Genomic DNA, 21,306 nt, shown 5'->3' on the forward strand with positions numbered 1-21,306 from the left:
GTACATATCTTCTTGGGTCCACATGTGCTTTTCAAACATTTATCCTTCAAATGTTTGATGAAAACTAATACCATTGGTTTTTCCTTTTCAGATGAAGGATATTCGGCCCCCATCCTACTATCCTAATATCCTTTCCTTTTCAGATGAAGGATATTAGGATAGCAGGTTCACAACTACATAAGAGTTAGATCTGATCCAAGTCCTGCTCAGGACAGTAAGTGCTAATTTAAGAAAATTCCTTTTTCTCTTTCGTAGAGAGATGTCAGAGAAAATTAGGATCAGAAAGACAGTGGATGAATGGATTAAAACTATTTCTGCGGAAATTCAGGTATGTCTTGGAAAAAAACTGAAAATTAAGTGAATTCTGAGAAGATAATACTGATTCTGATTTGTAGGCATTACATTTGTTCTCAAAATATTTCTTATATAAAAATCTACTTATTTTTAATTTCACTGTCACTCTTTATATTTACTTAGTAATAAGTTTAGCTTTGTTTAACAAGTACATTATCTCCAATTATATTCTGGCTCTTATTTGGCAAATTGTTGGACAAAAACTAAAACGTGAATAATCTGAAAGAAAATTTAGCAAAAGTGTTTGGAAAAAGAATTATACTTTCAAAGATATTTGAAAACAACAGATTTAGAAGCATTGGCCTGGCAAAGTAAAAATACCAGAGTAATGCAAAGAGGAAAAAAACAACTAGATGTACTAAGTTTACAGAAGTCAATACCAGATGGAAAAACAGCCTCTTTCTCACATCCACAATGGGCATGGTACATCTTCAAACATCCGCATTGAAAAAGTCTGGGAGTTATCTTTCTTAGAGGGTCCATAATGTAAAGGAAATTTAAAATTTTTTTATATTTGAGTGAGCAGAACTAGACAGGCTAAGCTGTTATTATGTCCTGGGGTACAAGGTGTGTTGTTTTGACTGTAGATGAGCTTATGTGCTACTTACAAAGGTAGCAAGGTGAAGTGTCAGTACTGTTTCCACAGCAATAAACACAGAAATATATTTTAAAACTTTGTTGTTTAAAAATATCTACTTCTAATGAACTTACGAAAAATTTATTTTAGGTACTATGTGGTACACACAAAAAAGTTGAACTAAGAGTCAGAAGATTTGGAGTCTAGTTTGCACTCTACAGCTAACTGGCAATATATCTTATTCTTTTGCCACGAATCCCATGTAAAATGTATTTGTTTAAACTTTCACATAATTTTAATTTATATTTATCTCAGAGCTTTGTTACAAAATTGTTTGCCTTTTTGGAAACGTATTTTTAATTTTTTAAACTGTTAGCAAAATTCATATGGTTCAATCATCAAAAAGTGTAAAAAGGTTTGTCATGCAAAGTTGTCCTCCTACCCCTGCAACCCTTCTATTATTTCCATTCCCTGCTCCAAAAGATACTAGTATTTTTAGGGTTTTGTTTATTTTTCCAGAGAATTTTTATTTTTATGTATCCAATAAAGCCAATATCCTTTATTTTTAACACATTTAAAACTGCTAAACTGTATTTATATAACAGCAAAAAATAAATTCTAATAGTTTCTGATGTGAAAGCATTACTATTTGCATATATTTTAAGTAATTTTAACTTTGGTTATGTTAAGGATGAACTGTCAAGAACAGATTATGAACAAAAAAGATTTGATCAGAAGAATCAGAGAACCAAGAAAGGTCAGAATATGACTAAAGATATTAGAACCAACACACAAGATAAAACTGTAAACAAATCTGTAATTCCAAGAAAACATTCTCAAAAGCAAATAGAAGAGCATTTTAGAAATCTACCTACAAGGGGCATGCCTACTTCAAGTTTACAGAAAGAGAGAAAGGAAGTAAGATCCTAATCTATTCTTTTAACATAATTGTTGTGTTATAATCGATCATTTCCTTTAAGAGAGAAATAATGAAGCGAATGTTAAAGGTGTTTTAAAAACATGAAGAACTATACAAATGTAAGTATCTTTACACTATTGATATTTAGGGTTTTGGATTTATAATGTGAAAAGCACTGAACAAAATAGATAGTTCCTTTCTTCTGAGATCTCACACCCTGACATCATCATTTTGTAGTTATAGCAAGTATAAAGGTATATCTAGAGATCATCTAGTCCAAAAAGTAGATTCTCTAGTTTATGGTACCCAAAATTGTGTTTCATTTGTGTGTGTATGTTTCAGTTTAACAAATGCATGTTTAGTGCCTAGTATATGCAAGGCATGGTACTAGATGGTATGGAGGAAATTTTTTTGACTGCCCTAGGCTATAAGTTTCTAAGTGCCAAACATGGATTGTTGAGCAGATCAGTAAAGCATCTAATTCAATGCTTGGTACTTAGTAGATGCTCAATAAATGCTACCTTTCTGTGACATTTAGATTATGGTTGAAGGCGGATTCAGAAATATATAAAATTATTTAAAGGTTAAGGTTACTGTATTTTTATTGTACTGGAGTAAATATGTAAAATGTGTTTAAATGTTTCTTGTTGGTGCTGAAAATATACTTAGTAATGTAAAAATTTTCATGTTTCTTAGGTGGATGATTTTTGCATTTAAAGCTTTTCAAACTAATACTTGAAACCTGTATCTAGAACTTAAGGGCTGTTTAAAATAGAGGTTATGTTTGACCTAATCATTCTTATTATAATACTTAAGCTAGCAAAAGGAGGCTTTAGAAAAATGAGATAAGTGTTTGATGACTATTTTCGTGGTGAGTTGAATAACTTTGTACACATAGGGGCTTTTGAAAGCAACCACAGTAATACAAGATGAAGATTATATGTTACAAGTCTATGGAAAGCCAGTTTATCAGGGCCATCGAAGCACTCTTAAAAAAGGACCATATCTCAGATTTAATTCTCCATCTCCTAAGTCCAAACCACAGAGACCAAAAGTAATAGAACGAGTTAAAGGTAAGGAATCTCATTTTCTATGTTTAATCTAATTTCTTAATAGTATCAGTTTAATACATAAAGTTTCTTTTCGTTTTTTATATTTATAGCTTATACTTGCTGTTCAAATTATATAATGCTTGGGGATGGAAAAATAGTTCCTCTTTGGAGAGGTGGGAAGAAATACACCAACATTTAAAAATCAGACACAGCATAGGTATAATTGGGAAGAAATGTAGAATTAAATGGCATCTTCAGATAAAGCATCATAAAATTTTTATTTAGGAGAAAATGATTTTTTTTTCTTTTTTAAAGACAGGGTCTCACTCTATCCCCCAGGCTGGAGTGCGGTGGCACAATCATGGTTCACTGCAGCCTCAACCTACTGGAGTCAAGCGATCCTCCCTCCTCAGCCTCCCAAGTAGCTGGGATGACAGACGCGCACTACCACGCCTGGCTAATTTTTTTGTATTTTTTGTAGAGACACAGTTTTGCCACATTGCCCGGGCTGGGTGATGATGAATCTTGAGCATCTAAATTATAATCTAGGAAAGGAGACATTTCCCTGAAGACCTTGTTCCGTTATGAACAGAAAGATCAGCCATATACTGTTTATTATCGTAAAAGTGTTGATGAGCATTTTTGCAGTTTTGTTTGTTTTCAAAGAAACTTAGGTAGAAAGGTGAAAACTGTTTTGCTTTTGTGCACAACTGAAAACATCTTCATTTATCACTGTGTGTTTTGAGTCACATCTACTGTTTCACTGGTACTGTATATTTAAATACAACTCTTGGTTATATACTAAGTCTGTTGACTTTGGTTATGTATTATAGTTTCTCAGCTTCTACTTGGCAATCAGTAAACTAAAGCTGACAATATGTGATAACTAGTAGATACAAACCCATTTTCCTCTTTTATCCTTTCTAGAAGTTGGAGCTCTGGTGGTTACTTTGGTTCCCTTTCCTTTCTAAAGGTTATGCGATCATATAGAGTGTTAGGTTATATAGAAATTTTACTAATTTAAAATAGAAAGCATATAGCTTATGGGTGATATTTATCCTAATGGATGATATTTACCCTAAAGTTTTCTCTTATTTAGTGTAGCTTTGCTTTTTTTTTTTTTGATGGAGTCTTGCTCTGTCATCCGGGCTGGAGTGCAGTGGCACGATCTTGGCTCACTGCAACCTCCACCTCCCAGGTTCAGATGATTCTCTTGCCTCAACCTCCCGAGTAGCCATGACACCCAGCAAATTTTTTTTTGTATTTTTATTAGAGACAGGATTTCGCCATGTTGGCCAGGCTGGTCTTGAACTCCTGACCTCAGGTGATCCACCTGCCTCAGCCTCCCAGAGTGCTGGGATTACAGGCATGAGCCACCGTGCCCGGCCTAGTGTAGCTTTGCTATTAATTTATATGTGGGGTTTTGAAAGTCTTTGCAAAAAATAATTTGAGACTTTAAAATGCTTTCAAATCCAAAAATAACTTTATTCAGTAACCCTTTTAATGATCAGAAGTGATTGAGTGCCTGTATTTAGTTCATTTTCATACAGCTATAAAGAACTACCTGAGACTGGGTAATTTATAAAGACAAGAAGGTGGAATTGACTCACAGTTCCACATCTCTGGGGAGGCCTCAGGAAACTTACAGTAATGGCAAAGGGAAGCAAGGCACATCTTACATGGCAGCAGGGGAGAGGGAGCAAAGGAAGCCATGCTCTTTTAAACTATCAGATCTCATGATAACTCACTCTCTATCACAATAACAAATTAGGGGAAACTGCCCCCATGATTTAGTCGTCTCCCACCAGGTCTCTCCCGTGACACATGGGGATCAATTTGAGATGAGATTTGGGTAGGGACACAGAGCCAAGCCATATCAGAACCTAGGGACTTATGCTCATCCTAAGGCCTCAGTCCCTCTTTTTTCCTCCGTCTGGAGAGCTCTTCATTCAGGCACTTGCATGGTTCTCCCTCTCAATTCTTCCGTCTCTGCTCTTAGATGATAGCTCCTTGGAGAGCTCTACTCTGACCATTCTATTCTAAGAATTATCTTCTGTTCCTCTTTATCTCCTCACCCTGCCATATTGTTCTTCATAGCACTTCACACTTCCTGTGTTATATTTTTGTTTATTTGTTTGATTTATTATTTATATTATTTATTTGTCACTACTAGACTATAAGCTCTATGAGTACAGTTGGTTTAGTCATCTCTGTATTCCTTGTGCCTGAAACAATGTTTAACACATATTAGATGCTGAACAGACATTTTAAATACTCAAGAAAAATATTCATTCAATAGAATGAATGAGTATCAGAGAACAAGATGAAAGAATATAGACATGGTATGACAATTTTTCTTCCTGGGATCATAAACAAAAGGAAACAATATTTAAAAGTCTGGGTGTGTAGGTTGGGCACAGTGACTCATGCCTGTATTCCCAGCACTTTGGGAGGCTGAGGCAGGAAGATTGCTTGAGACCCGGTGTTCAAGACCAGCCTCAGCAACATAGCTAGATCCTGTCTCTACAATAAATTAAAAAAATTAGCCGGGCATGCCTGTAGTCCCAGCTACTTGGGAGGCTGAGGTGGGAGGATTGCTTCAGCACTTGAGCTTAGGAGTTCAAGTTTGCAGTGAGCTATGATAGTGTCACTGCACTCCAGCCTGGGCAACTGAGCAAGACCCTGTCTCTAAAAAAGAATTAGATACATAACAACACCCACATGTGAAGTGGAAGCATAGATGACGGTCTGAGACATCACCACCAACCTGGGCACTGGGGAGATGGCGAAGACTGACCCCAAGACCTTGCAGGACCTCACCTCGGTGGTGTAGACACCGCTGCAGCAGACGCAAGATAAATTGCAGACTATGTCTGACCAGATCATTGGGAGAATTGATGATATGAGTAGTCACATTGATGATCTGGAGAAGAACATCACAAACCCCATGACACAGGCTGGGGTGGAAGAACTGGAAGGTGAAAACAAGATACCTGCCACACATAAGAGTTGAGAGTTGCTAATAATTTATAATGGAATCTGGAATATCATTTTTCTGATCCAAGAGAAGATTGAATGACTTTTTTCAGCTAACTACTGTGTGTAGACAGGTTTTATATTATAAAGCATACATTCTTATCACATACTATATAGTTAGTTTATAGAGCAGTTTACCCACCACTTTCTTGAACATGGTATCTTCACATCTTGGACCTTGGTCAGTTATGCTATTATTAAACACTAAAACTTTGGCAGTTCCTGCATTTTTTTTTTTTTTGAAAGCACCCGCATGTTAAAAGTAAAAATGTAATGTTAGGAAATTATTTAGAAAATATTTTAGCCTCTTTTCCTTTGCCCTTTTACTTTATTCTTTATTTTATGTGTGTGTGTGTGTTCCATAGACACTTATCCACTTCTCCAAAGAGAAATAAAATCAAATTTTTATTTTTTTTAAGATTTAGGATATAATGACTATATGTGTATGTATACATCATAGGACAGAAAAAAAAATGTACAGTAGTCCCCCTTATTCATGGGGGATATGTTCCAATACCCTCAATGGATGCCTAAAACTGTGGATAGTACCAAGCTCTAACATGTACTATGTTCTTTTAATCTGACAACTGAGATGGCAACTAAGTTATTAATGGGCAGGTAGTGTCTACAGTGTAGAGACCCTGGACAAAGGGATGATTCATGTCCTGGGCAGGATGGAGCAGGATGGCATGAGATTTTATCGTGCTACTCAGAACAGCGTACACTGTAAAACTTATGACTTAGCCAGGCGTGGTGGCATGCATCTGTGGTCTCAGCTACTCGGGAGGCTAGGGTGGCAAGATCACTTGAGCCTGGGAGGCAGAGGTTGCATTGAGCTGAGATCGCACCACTGCACTCCAGCCTGGGTGGAGTGAGACTCCATCTAAAAAAATAAATAATTTTTAAAAACTTATGAATTGTTTATTTCTCGAATTTTCCATTTAATATTTTCCAGCCAAGGTTGACCTTGGGTAACTGAGACAGGGAAAGAGAAACCACAGATAAGGAGAAACTACTGTATAATGATATTAGTAAGGTTTAAGTAAGTATAGAAACCGATTATCTGTACATATTTTAAAAGGATAAAAGCTGGTTATTCAGAATTATGTTGTGTGTAAAGGTGTAATGAGAAAATGAAAATCATCAATTCCAAAAATGATCGTTAACTCTTTCGTACCTATGGAAAAAAATTTAAAGAATTCAAACGTCGTTGGAATATTCTTCAGAATCTTTAAAATTTTTTTCTAGTTATTGTATCTATTTTGTCATAGTAGCTGTACAAGTTGTATATCTATTCAGGGGCTGGCAACTGTGGCCTACACATGAGCTGCCTGTTTTTATAAAGTTTCCTTTGCCTCTAACTGTGTTCATTCATGTATATATTGTCCATGGCTTCTTTCATGATACAACAGCAGAACTGAGTCATTACAGCTGAGATCACGTGGCTTGCCAGACAGATATTTACTATCTGGCCATTTAAGAAGTTTGCCACCTCTAGTCTATATATTACTTCTGTTTTGGGGCCTTGTAACCTTATATATAGAATTAAGATTTTTCTGTGAAGAGCTGTTGTATTTCTAGATGTCTGGATAGTAGATATTCTAACAATATTTTAAAATATCTGCCATTGGTGATTATTTTAGGCACTAAGGTAAAGTCAATAAGAACACAGACTGACTCCTATGCAACAAAACCTATGAAGATAGATTCTAAAATGAAACATTCCGTTCCTATGTTACCTCATGGCGATCAGCAGTATTTGTTTAGCCCAAGTAGAGAAATGCCTACTTTTTCAGGTACACTGGAAGGTCATCTGATTCCCATGGCAATTCTTTTAGGTAAGAATCAACAAAATATGTGGGATGAATTTAATTTTATTTATTTATTTGTTTGTTTGTTTATTTATTAGAGACGGGGTTTCGCTATGTGGCTCAGGCTGGTCTGGAACTCCTGGACTCAAGCAATCCGCCCACCTCAACCTCTCAAAGTGCTGGGATTACAGGCATGAGCCACCATGCCCAGCCAGTGAATTTTAAATTCTTATCAGCAGTAGCAGAACTTACAAAATGGTACTAACATGATAGTCATCTACCTTTTCCTGTAAATGTTATTTGTTTTTTGGGGGAGGGCCTCAGAATATGTTTTATGCTGTGTAATAGCAATCTCTGAAATGATGGGTTCCTGCTATAGTTTCACCAACAGGAAAAATTCTTTTGGTGTGTTATGGTATATTATTGTAGATGAAATGAAATTTTAAACAATGTTTTGGCTGGGCACAGTGGCTCATGCCTTTAATCACAGTACTTTGGGAAGCCGAGATGGGAGGACTGCTTGAGACCAGGAGTTTGAGACCAGCCTGGGCAACATAGCAAGACCTTGTCTCAAAAAAAAAAAAAAAATAGCTGGGCTTGGTGGCTCACACCTGTAGTCCTAGCTACTCTGGAGACTGAAGCAGGAGAATCCCTTCAGCCCAGGAGTTTGAGGCTGCAGTGAGTGATGATTATGCCACTGTACTCCAGCCTGGACAACAGAGCAAGACCCTGTCTCTTGAAAAAAAAAAGTTAAATATGTCATGGACATTCATAATAATTCAAGAGGTTTGATTGTCTTGTTAATATCATTATGTCTTTGGGGAAGTATTAAGGTACTTTTTTTGGTACTTTTGAACTAGGCTGTCATAAGTGAAAGCTGTGTGGGTGTGTAATCTAAGCCAATAGTTGTTTGTTTACTTACTTGCCTTCTCTCTGAGTCATCATGTTAAAAATTGAACAGATCATTTTTGTCCTCACACCAGCTCTTCAAGTCTAATTAGCTCTTTTTGCCCTTTACTGTTATTGCTGTTCTTTTGTTTTGATTAACAATAAGTATGAATATTTTTTAACATAAGAGAATTTTTTATGTTTGATATTATGGGTTAATGGCATGTCAACATAATAGCTCTCTGTTTAAACATATATTCTAGTAATAAAATAGCTAACACTTTTAAAGTCCTTACTGTGTGCCAGGTACAGTTCTGGGCATTTTACATATATTCTTTCATTTAATCCACCCTATAAAGCACATGGTAATATACAAATTGTATACCTAAGGAAACTGAAGCACAAAAGGGTTACATACTTTGTCAAAGGCCACACAGCTAGAGTGGTGCCAGGATTCAAACCCAGGCAGAGACAGTCTGGCTTTATAGTCTGTGTTTTCAACAAGTACACTGTACTGCCCCTCTTTACTTTTGATATGTAGAAAACAAATGGGACTTTGGAAGTGAAAGTTGTTGACATTTTAAAATGTGGATAATATTAATAGCTTTCTATTAGCCTTTATTTTGAGGATTAAATGAGATAGTGATGTGAAGTGTTTAGTACGTATAAGTGCCTAATAAAAGTCACTGGGTATGGTGAGTATGTCGACAATGCTGATGATGGAGGGAGAGGTGATTGTCAGATAGGGCTTTTTAAAATATGAGAATATAGCCATTAAGATCCAGCTGGTGTATTAGACTTTTCCCTTTTTTTCTGAACTAGTTGACTTATTTTTTCCCCTAAACTTCTTAGGACAAACCCAAAGTAATAGTGATACCATGCCACCTGCTGGAGTGATTATCAGCAAGCCACACCCTGTAACTGTGACTACTTCTATTCCTCCATCATCTCGAAAAGTAGAAACTGGAGTAAAGAAACCTAACATAGCTGTTGTAGAAATGAAGTCAGAAAAAAAGGATCCGCCTCAGCTTACTGTACAGGTATGCCAGGGTGCATGAGTAGAAAATTTTAAGGAAGAAAAATTTTTTTTGCTTAATGTTAGTACAGAAATCCATTATATTGCTTCATGAAAATATTGCTTTTTATCATGGCTCCTTTTATTTTAAAATTTATTTTTATTTTTTAGACAGAGTTTCGCTCTTGTCACCCAGGCTGGAGGGCAATGGTGCAGTCTCAGCTCACTGCAACCTCTGCCTCCTGGGTTCAAGTGATTCTCCTGCCTCAGCCTCCCGAGTAGCTGGGATTACAGGCGCCTGCCACCACGCCCGGCTAATTTTTTTGTATTTTTTTTCTGTAGAGATGTGGTTTCACAGGTTAGCCAGGCTTGTCTCAAACTCCTGACCTCAGGTGACCCACCTGCCTTGGCCTCCCAAAGTGCTGGGATTACAGACATGAGCCACTGTGCCCAGCCAGCTCTGTTATTTTTTAAACTGTAATATTAATGTGATGTTTCTATCCTGTTTTGCATGATTTAAGCTGCTCTTCTAGGCCAATGACTTATATACAAGTGGCTTGATGATATTCCAAAGGGAACAATTTAACTGTGTATTATAATTAATTTTAAAAAGTTAATATATGTGACATATAATTAATACTTCAAACTTTACACTAGCATATGTTAGAAGATTTGAATGAATGCAAGACTTAAACAGCCTCATGTGGGAAGAAACCCTTTGACATTTCACATTCAAACATCTGCCCTTCAGCCTGGGATCCAGCTGTAGAAGCTGAGGTCTTCACCAGGTCTGGACAAAAATGAACAGGAGTGTTTACATGTGACTTTCTATTGACCAGTCAGGAGGCAACTGTAGGAAAGTGTTCATGAACTATGGTAAACTTTTTGGCTGATTTACTCCAACCCCTGTGTTCATCTTACCATCCTTGCTTACTTACAAATAATTAGAACACTCCAGTCCTTAGACTGCTCCTGGGTTCCTCTTGTGATTGAGCCAGGACAAATGAGTTTTCTTGGGCAACTTAGTATGCCCTCTGGGAAGAGAGAAGACTTGCCTCATTCTTGTATCCTGACCGCTGAGGAGAAGATAATCCTGGAGCTGTCAGATGCCACCACATGAACAGTCAACAGCCTCTTAGTACTGATTTTTGACTGGACACTCCTCCCTGAACAAACGAACCATCCATTTCTTCTGCACAAATTTATACAGAACAGCCTCAACCCACCAGCTTGAGAGATTCCCAGGGACTTAGAAATCGCCCATGTAGCTCCACAAACACTTCATTCTCATAGAGTGACTTCTGCCCTGCAGCTAAAATTGACAGTGTGTTTTCACAGCTAAGTTGTTAGGGCTGAGGCAGCCAGTGGGTCTCAGGAAGATTCCTGGCCCTGTGCTTGAGAGGAGCAAACACACAATAAAGCCCTGGCCTGGAGCAGAACCTTTCAACTCCCAGTCATATTTGCAGGGCAAGGAACTCCCAACATGAACCCAAATGTGTTCCTCACTTACAGCAGTCTTTGGGCATCCTTCTGACAGTGTAGGCTCACTAACCCAGCCGTGCAGCAGCTGTGGAGGCTTTGGGGGACCTGGGGACACTTTAACCTGGACAGCAACCTGAGCCAAGTGCAAACCCAGTCAATGTGTATTGAATGAATGAGCATCACTAGCACAGTCAATGTGTATTGAATGAATGAGCATCACTAGCACAGTCAGTTCATGGAGGAAATTAGAGGATCTAGATCGGGGGAAAAAATCCTAAATTAAAAGGCAAACAACACACAGTAAGAACATATGAAAGGAAGATGCAGCCGGGCACGGTGGCTCAAGCCTGTAATCCCAGCACTTTGGGAGGCTGAGACCAGCGGATCACGAGGTCAGGAGATCGAGACCACCCTGGCTAACATGGTGAAACCCCATCTCTACTAAAAAATACAAAAAACTAGCCGGGCGACGTGGCGGGCATCTGTAGTCCCAGCTACTCAGGAGGCTGAGGCAGGAGAATGGCGTAAACTGGAGAGGCGGAGCTTGCAGTGAGCTGAGATCCGGCCACTGCACTCCAGCCTGGGCGACAGAGCGAGACTCCGTCTGGAAAAAAAAAAAAAAAAGGAAGATGCTAGTAAAGCATTAATTTTTAAATATAAAGATCTCCATAAATTAATAAGAAAACACAGATCCAAGTCTAGAAATGTTCAAAGGACATGAATAAGACTCTACAAAAGAGGAAGTACAGTTTATCAGCAAGCAAACTAAATAAATTTTGCCAGTAACCAAGATAATGCAAATTAAAATAACAGTAATATGCATCCATTTAAAAACTGTTATTGCTGAAACAATCATATTATCTAATTTTGGTGAGGGTTGGGTAAAACTTAGAATTAATTATGTTTTTGATGATGTAAATAGAGGTTGTTAGGATTACATTTCACCAGTACTTCCAAGAATCTTAAGTATTCGTGTCCTGTGGCCCAGAAAGTTAATCCAATATCTGGCTATCTAGCATAGTGAATTAATTTAGAGTTTAGAGTTTAGGAAGAAGATTGTGTGTGTGTAAGTTTTTTTTGTAGTGATATATATATAATAGTGGAAAAACTGGAAATTTTCTAAATTTTTCTAATTGAAACATAATTAAATAATTAAGACATGTTTGTTGAAATGTTATATAGTCATTTAAAAATACAATTATGAAGTCTATACAAAAGCATGATAAGTGTTTATGGTTCTTCATTGTAATCATAATGAAAAATCAAGAATGAAAACTATTTTAAATTTTAGTTACATATAAGTAGATAGTAAAAGACAAAGGGAATAGTGAAAATGAAGTTATCTTCAGATAGAATTTTGTGTTTTTCTTTTTTTCATATTTTATAAAATATGCTTTCATAATTTAAAAATTTTGTTATCCATTGGCTTCACAATAAAAACTTAAAGGGCATGCTTTGTTTTTATGTATATGTATATGTATACACACACATGTACATGTATATATATACATACTTATAAAAGTATTTGAGTAAAAATGATAAACAGAAAACTGAATGTTGTATTTTGTTGTAGGTATTACCCAGTGTAGATATTGACAGCATTTCAAATGGTAGCACTGATGTCGGTTCACCTCTGTCTAGTCCCAAAGAAGCATCTCTTCCTCCTGTGCAAGCTTGGATAAAGGTATGTTTTAGAATTTTATCATATTATTTTGAGTAATGTAATGTCTGACTATAGATTTTAGCTAATGTTACTCCGTTTAAAGCCTTTTATCATAATGATAACTTATTATAATAATTTATATTTTGAGGGAAAGATTCAAAACAATTTTTTTTGTTTGTTTGTTTAGACAGAGTCTTGCTCTGTTGCCCAGTCTAGAGTGCAGTGGTGAGATCTCGGCTCACTGCAACCTCCACCTCCTGGGTTCAACCAATTCTTCTGCCTCAGAGCTGGTATTACAGGTGCCTGCCACCATGCCCAGCTCATTTTTGTATTTTCAGTAGAGACAGGGTTTGACCATGTTGGCCAGGCTGGTCTTGAACTCCTGACTTCAAGTGATCCCTCTGCCTCGGCCTCCCAAGTTCTGGGATTACAGGCGTGAGCCACCACACCAGCCCAAAACAAATTTTGAGTTGTTTATGAACTTGTTTGTTTCAGATCCTCACATTTGTAACTATTTGGAAAGTGATAATCTTTAGTGTAAACTTTTTGGTAATTTAAGTTGTGAAACTCTCATGTGAAGAAAGAATTTCTGTCTCTTTGGTGATGAATCTTTGATTTACATGGGAATTATAGATTTTCTAAGTGTGAATTTTATAGTGACAGGTGGAGTTTATATTTTGGAATGTTACCTAGTTACCCTACTGTTGACATGATACAAAAATATGCATTTCTTTCTGGTATTTATTTGCTTTTGAATAATGAAGTTATGGCTTTACTACACAGCAAAATAGCACTGTAACTTACCCCAGTTAAGTTTATTTATTTTATTTGTTTATTGTAAGCAAATTTGGCCGAGGATACAGTTTTAAAAGGAGAGGGAACACCAGCAATCTTTCATGATCACAAGTAATGAAATGGAACTGACCCTAAGTGACATTTGTGCTTAATTGAATTTTTTCATCAGTAATTTTTTTAGCCTTCTGTTTATTGAAACTTCTGTGATAACAAGTAATAAATTTTTAGACTGTTTATCATTCTGCTCTCAGTAAAAGGCTATTGCATGACTACATTTTATATAATGAGGCCTAAAGGTTAGATTTGTAAAATGACTATTTTGGTTTTTTTTCCTGAATTATTTGATTCTGTATCTGTCTTTGTGTGAGTTTGTGTTTGTTTATACTTAGATATCTACACATGTAAACACTTTTCTTTATCTTAATTCTAGAAGAGAAGTCTCAATTATATCAACCTGTTGACCAATTAAGTGATATTGCTGATGGAGTCCTTTACAGAAAAATAGCTGATTAATTTTTTAAAGCTATTGAAACGTTGACCTAATGGCTTGGGGACTAGCTTGGATTTCATTTACTAATTAAATCAATTCTGAATAGGGTATTAAAATGATAAAAAAGGACCATGTAATTATAAGCTTATACTATAGGTGGAAATATGATAAATTACTTATAAATTTTAAAAGTGTTAAGCACAACAAACACTTTCTGAAAATGCTTTCTTAGACTCCAGAAATTATGAAGGTAGATGAAGAAGAGGTGAAGTTTCCAGGAACTAACTTTGATGAAATAATTGATGTCGTACAGGTAACAAACCTTAGAAACCATGAGAAATTATTTTTCTACCAGTATGTTTCCAGGTTGTTGACTGTCTTTGAACTATCAATATCATGTTACAGTGCTTTGAGATACTTTCTTTTACTTTTGAGTTAAATATACTTTTATTTTAAAAATTATAAAGTTGTTATTCTAGAATGTCTTTCGTCTGTATCACCTATCTGCCTTCATGATTATCTGCCGTTTCCCACCTAGATTTTGTCTATCTAGTTTCTTGCTTTCTTCTTTCTTTCCACTTCCTTTGGCTTCTTTTCCTCCAGTTTGTCTTTTTTTTCATTCTATTACGTTTATCTATTTTGATTTTTGGATTTGTGGTGAAGTGACCAGTTAATTAATATTGAGAAAAAAGTTGTGAGGAATCTACAATCCAAAGGAATATCCCATATGGAAGGAAGAGTTATAGAAATGATAGAAATAATGAAACAGAGGGAAAAATAGGCAGAAGTAAATTATAAAGGATGGGAGAAAAGATCATAGAGCATTGAAACTACTTGACTATTATGTCATTAGACTTTAAAGAAGACATTTGATCATGTTTCTTTGACTTTTAGAGCTAAGATCAGTTCTGTTAATCATAAAATGAAATCCAATTTTAGAATATGCAGAAGTGTGCAGTATATTAATGTTATTTGCTCCCCGATGTATCTTTTCTTATGTGAGTGCCACATGATAATTTTGAAGGCAGGGACCTTATTCATTTTTATATTCCTAATGCCTAGCAAAGGTACTTGGTAATTGTTTATGCAATATACAAGTGAAAGAAATGGTTATAGAAGTAGCAGAGGATTTAGCATTCAAAGACAAGTGTTCCTGTAGTAGCTCTGCCATTTATTAGCTGTGGACTTCATTTTTCAATGGAATAATATTACTGAGTTGTAGTATTTAGAGAGACCCAAAGTGTTTTTGATTGAATTATTTATAGATAAAGTGATGTGATATCTGTGATTTGCTTCAAAATGATATGTGAAGGCGAAAGTGGCTAGATGAGACAAGATTGATCATAAGTTGATAATTGTTAAAGTTGGGGAGCAGATAAATGCAATTCATGTTATTTATGTAACAGATACAGTACATGGACCCTGTTTACTTTTAAACACATATGATATATTTTGTAATAAAAAATTTAACAATTCCAGAAATAACTCTATTGATTATGATGTGGTAATGCAAATAATTTGTAAGATGACTGACCTAATTGCTTATTTAAATGTAAATTGTAAGTTATATAAGAGCAAATAGTGATTTTGGTAATGTATTAGTCCATTTTGCATTGTTGTAAAGGAATTACTGGGTAATTTATAAAGAAAAATGATTTAAGGCCAGTGGCTCATGCCTGTAATCCCAGCACTTTGGAAGGCCGAGGCAGGTGAATTACCTGAGGTCAAGAGTTCAGGACCAGCCTGGCCACATGGTGAAACCCTGTCTCTACCAAAAAATACAAAAATTAGCCGGGCATAGTGGTGGGCGCCTGTCATCCCAGATCTCGGGAGGCCAAGACAGGATAATTGCTTGAGCCCAGGAGGTAGAGGTTGCAGTGAGCTGAGATGGTACCATTGGACTCCAGCCTGGGTGACAAGAGTGAAACTATGTCTTAAAAAAAAAAAAAAAAAAAGTGAAGAGATTTAATTGGCTCATGGCTCTGCAGGCTGTAAAAGAAGCATGGTGCCAGCAACTACTTCTGGTCAGGACCTCAGGAAGCTTTTACTCAGGTAGAAGGCTGTGAGGGTCCAGATGTGTCACAAAGCAAGAGAGGGAGCAAAAGAGAGGGGAGGATGTGCCAGTCTCCTTTAAACAACCAGCTCTCTCACAAACTAACTTATTACCATGGGGAGGGCACCAAGCAATTCATGAGAGATCGGCCCCCATGACCCAAGCACCGCCCACCAGGCCCCATCTCCAACACTAGGGATCACACTTCAACATGAGATTTGGAGGGGACAAATATCCATACCATATCAGGAAGCATCAGTTTTTTAATGATAATTATTAAGTTCATACATTTCTTGAGAGAAGTAATAGTGTTTTATGCAGGAATAATTATATTTTCTAGTTTATTTTATGATTGCGTAAAATGAATATTGGGTTCTAAAAAGACAAACTGATTGTGTAGTTAAGGGTTCCTCAATATGATATGTATGACTAATGTGTATATTATAATTAATGTGATACCACCTAATTAGAAATGCTGTTGGTTAACTTAGAAGTGTTTCTTAATTCACCTAGTTCCTTGCCTATAGTTGGTACTCAGTAAGTGTTGAACAAATACATGAATATAGTAGTTTTGGTTTTGTTACTACCAGGAAGAGGAAAAATGTGATGAAATTCCAGACTCTGAACCAATTCTGGAGTTTAACAGAAGTGTTAAAGCTGATTCTACAAAATATAATGGTCCTCCATTTCCGCCAGTTGCTTCTACTTTTCAGCCCACTGCCAATATTCTGGATAAAGTAATTGAGAGAAAAGAAACATTGGAAAATAGCTTAATTCAATGGTAAGTTTACAGTGTTTTTGGTGTGAATAGAACCATAGTAGCAAATATAAATGGAAAGTATTAAATTGTGATCAGAAGTATTCCTTGTCTTCTTTTGTTTATTAAACTTTCTTTGCTTTAGTCACTGGAAAGTGTTTGATACAATGCTGAGGGCTTAACTATTGTTGGAGATATTGTTTTTGTCCTTGAATATTTGTACTCGGTCTGTCTACTCTGGCAAAGTAGACTATTAGGAAACCTTAAAAAATGTACATTTCTTTAATCCAGTGATTCATTTCCAGAAACTTATCCTAAGGAAGTAATTATGGTTTGCTACTAGGCCAGGGATCCCCAACCCCAGGGCCACGAACCAGTACCGGTCTGTGGCCTGTCAGAAACTAGGGAACTAAGCTGCACAGCAGGAGGTGAGCAGCAGGTGAGTGAGCATTACTGCCTGAGCTCCACCTCCTGTCAGATCAGCCATGGCATTAGATTTCATAGAAGCACAAACCCTATTGTAAACTGTGCATGCGAGGGATCTAGGTTGCATGTTCCCTATGAGAATCTAATGCCTGATGATCTGAGCTGAAACAGTTTCATCCCAAATCCATGCCCCCACCCCCTACCCCATCACCCCTGCCCTGGTCTTTGGAAAAATTGTCTTCCACAAAACCAATCCCTGATGCCAAAAAGGTTGGGACTGCTATACTAGGCCATATAATACCTAGCACTACAAAAAAGGCACTGTTCAGGTTTGTTACATTCTGATAACAACAAGTTGTAATATGTTACTGTTGTTACATATTACAATAACAAATGTAACTTGTTACATATGAATATGAAATGAACTGTATTATTTGTATTTTTACTTGTAAGAAATCTTAAGGAAGTTATGGAATAAGTAAAACAGCTGAATATTAATATAATTATGAAAATTAGGTTTAGAATAAATTTAGTGATATAAAAAGATATTAATAATGTACTGGCATATAAACAAAGCAGGATACTAACAATGTAACCCCAGTTTACAAGACTTTACTCAAAAGTAAGTATATGGCCGGTGCAGTGGCTCACGCCTGTAATCCCAGCACTTCCAGAGGCCAAGGCGAGTGGGTCACCTGAGGTCAGGAGTTCGAGACCAGCCTGACAAACATGGTGAAACCCCGTCACTACTGAAAAAACAAAATACAAAAATTAGACAGGTGCGATGGCGCACACCTGTGGTCTCAGCTACTCGGGAGACTGAGACAGGAGAACCTCCAGACTGGGAGGTGGACGTTGCAGTGAGCTGAGACTGCGCCACTGTACTCCAGACTGGGTGAAAGAGTGAGACTCTGTCTCAAAACAAAGCAAAACAAAACAAAAATGTGTGCATAAAACAAAAGTTTGATAAAGCATGTATACCAAATTGACTGTGTTTGTCCCTGAACCTAGGATTATAGGCAAGCTTTATCAATTTTTTAAACTCTTAGATATTTTCTAAATTTTCTACAATGAATGCCTATTATTTATATAATAATTTTTAAGAAGTCTATTAGTTGCACTAAAGAAATGTTCTAGAAGCCTCCTGTTCCCCTTTTCCTTCCTGAAGATGACCTTGGAAATAGATTTTTTCTTTACATTTTAAGAGGAAAACTACCTATAATATAGCCTATATGTGTATTGCCTTGAAGAGAGGGCAGCTAGACTTCTTTTCTAGCTCTGATCTTACATGGTTTTTATGTGTGCGCTCAGAGTGGAAATCAAACAGTTTAGGTACATGATATGCCAGATAGTCATTGGTCCAAGTCTTATTTTGAGTTTAGGAGTTCTTTTAAGCTTTTCATTAGACTAATCTGGAAGATTTTAATTTGATTTCGTAAACTCTCTCCCACAAGGAGATTCTGTTTACTGTGGTTTATCTTCTTCAGAGGCACTTTTTTTTTTTTTTTTTTTTTTTTTTTTTGAGACAGAGTCTCACTCTATTGCCTAGGCTATAGTGCATAGTGTGATCATGGCTCACTGCAGCCTCGACCTCCTGGGCTCAAGCCATCCTCCCACCTCAGCCTTCTGAGCAGCTGGGACTACAGGCACGTACCACCATGCCCAGCTAATTTTTGTATTTTTTGTAGAGACAGTGTTTTGCCCTTTTTCCCAGGATGATCTTGAACTCCTGAGCTCAAGCAATCTGCCCAACGTGGCCTCCCAAAGTGCTGAGATTACAGGTGTGCGCCATGATGCCCAGCCCATTTTATTTTTTTTCTTCTAGATTTAACTTTCAGAATGACTGCTTTCACACCAACACGTTTGTGACATTGATAAAGGTTATTTTTAAGGGTGGTACGTCTGACATTTTTTACATTTCAATCAAATTGAGGAATCTTAACTTTTATCTACCCCACCATCCCCTCAGGGTAGAGCAAGAAATAATGTCAAGAATTATCTCTGGGCTCTTTCCAATCCAGCAACAGATTGCACCTAATATCAGTGTTTCAGTCAGTGAGACAAGTAACCCACTGACTTCTGACATTGGTAAGTGAAATGGAATCTTTTTTGTTTTTATTAAAAGACAAAAGCTTTAGTTCATTGTGGATTTATATATTCCAGAGGTCAAGTAAATTCTCCAGTAACAAAAGGTAAGTTCTTCTAACCTTACTTCCTAGTACTTCTTTGGTGATGGTTAGTTCTCTCTCATCCTCTTATTTCATATTGCAGCTTTCAGATTATGAAACCACTCTTCATACCTCCCACCCCAAATCTCTGTTATCCCCATAGTACTTTGTACATATTTTTGTTATAGTAATTATCAGATTATATTAAAGTTGGTTTCCATATCTGTCTCACCCTTTAGATTATAAATTACTTAGGATTTAAGGATGTTTCTCCTTTTGTGCCTAGTCCTTGCCTGAAACCCAACAAGAGTTTAATTATTCATTGAATGGTTAAAATGAGCCTTTCTTTATGGAGCCTATGCCATTCTTTTTTTCCTTCCCTCCTTCCCTCTTCTTCTCCCCCTTTCTCTTCTCCATTTTTTTTCTTCCTCTTCTTTTTCTCCTTCCCCCTTTTCCTTTTCTTCTCCCCCTTCTCTTCCCCATTTTTTCCTTCTCCCTCTTCCTCATATTTTTCTTCCTTTCCACCTCCTTCTTCTTTTTTTGAGGTAAGTTTACTTGCCATAAAAGTCACCACTTCTAAGTGTACAGTTTGACAAGTTTTTTGTTTGTTTGTTTTAATTAGAGCCAGGGTCTCCTTCTGTCATCTAGGCTAGAGCCTGGACTGCAGTGACATGATCATAACCCACTGTAACCTCTAACTCCTGGGCTCAAGCAACTCTCCTGCCTCAGCCTCCCAAGTAATTAGGACCATAGGTATGCACCACCATGCCCAGCTAAAAATAATTTTGGGGCCAGGCACAGTGGCTCACGCCTGTAATCCCAGCACTTTGGTAGGCCAAGGAGGGCAGATCACCTGAGGTGAGGAGTTCAAGATCAGCCTGGCCAATATGGTGAAACCCTGTCTCTATGAAAAATACAAAAATCAGCTGGGTATGGTGGCACACACCTATAATTCCAGCTACTCTGGAACCTGAGACAGGAGAATTTCTTGAACCCAGGAGGTGGAGGTTGCAGTGAGCCAAGATCACGTCACTGCACTCCAGCCTGGGCAATAAAGTGAGACTCTATCTCAATCAATCAATCAGTACATTTTGTAGAGATGGGGTCTTGCTATATTGCCCAGGCTAATCTCAAACTCCTGGCCTCAAGTGGTCCTCCTGCCTCAGCCTCCAAAAGCACTGGGATCACAAGAGTGAGTCACTGCACCTGGCCCAGTTTGACAAGTTTTGACAAGTTCACACAGCTATATATTAGCCACATAATCATGAGATAGAAAAACATTTCTGTCTTCTCCAAAAGCTTCGTTATGCTATATTGCAGTTAATTCCTAAACCTCACTCATGCCCACTGGCCTCAAACAACACTGACCTGCTTTCTATTACTGTATTTTTACCTTTTCTAGAATTTCATACATATGTAATCATGCAATATGTAGCCCGTTGTTGGCTGGCTTCTTTTATTAGCACAATATTTTGACAATCATGCTATTGCATGTAGTAATACTATAATGTATAGATATACCATAATTTGTCAATCCATTTACCAGTTGATGGACGTTCATAGTCTTTTCAGTTTTTGGCTATTATGAATAAAGCTGCTACAAACATTTGTAAGCAAATGTTTGTGTAGAAATCTTTTAATTAGCTGGGCGCGGTGGCTCACGCCTGTAATCCCAGCACTTTGGGAGGCTGAGGCGGGCGGATCACAAGGTCAGGAGATCGAGACCACGGTGAAACCCCGTCTCTACTAAAAATACAAAAAATGAGCTGGGCGCAGTGGCGGGCACCTGTAGTCCCAACTACTCGGGAGGCTGAGGCAGG

The 21,306-nt window shown here is 37.1% G+C and overlaps 1 protein-coding gene and 1 pseudogene across 17 annotated transcripts in view; both read left to right on the forward strand.

Annotated features, from left to right (window-relative positions):
* Positions 1-21,306, forward strand: part of KIAA0586 (KIAA0586 ortholog) — a 122,952-nt gene that overhangs the window by 33,635 nt on the left and 68,011 nt on the right. For 15 of the 17 annotated variants that reach the window (XR_012415827.1, XR_012415828.1, XR_010588497.1 and 12 more), the window contains 9 exons: positions 256-328; positions 1,622-1,849; positions 2,749-2,923; positions 7,582-7,776; positions 9,490-9,677; positions 12,708-12,818; positions 14,315-14,395; positions 16,726-16,916; positions 19,288-19,406. Coding sequence is in view for 14 of the 17 variants with exons in the window: in XM_065548854.2 (XP_065404926.1) it covers positions 256-328; positions 1,622-1,849; positions 2,749-2,923; positions 7,582-7,776; positions 9,490-9,677; positions 12,708-12,818; positions 14,315-14,395; positions 16,726-16,916; positions 19,288-19,406 (1,361 nt within the window). In the remaining 3 variants the exon portion in view is untranslated. Of the gene's footprint in view, positions 1-255; positions 329-1,621; positions 1,850-2,748; positions 2,924-7,581; positions 7,777-7,868; positions 8,008-9,489; positions 9,678-12,707; positions 12,819-14,314; positions 14,396-16,725; positions 16,917-19,287; positions 19,407-21,306 lie in introns of those variants that run through there. The other 2 variants (XM_065548856.2, XM_073997455.1) reach the window with 2 other exon arrangements.
* LOC141407288 (heat shock factor-binding protein 1 pseudogene) lies at positions 5,564-6,042 on the forward strand (annotated as a pseudogene).

Source organism: Macaca fascicularis, chromosome 7 (assembly GCF_037993035.2).
Source record: "Macaca fascicularis isolate 582-1 chromosome 7, T2T-MFA8v1.1".
NCBI lineage: Eukaryota > Metazoa > Chordata > Mammalia > Primates > Cercopithecidae > Macaca > Macaca fascicularis.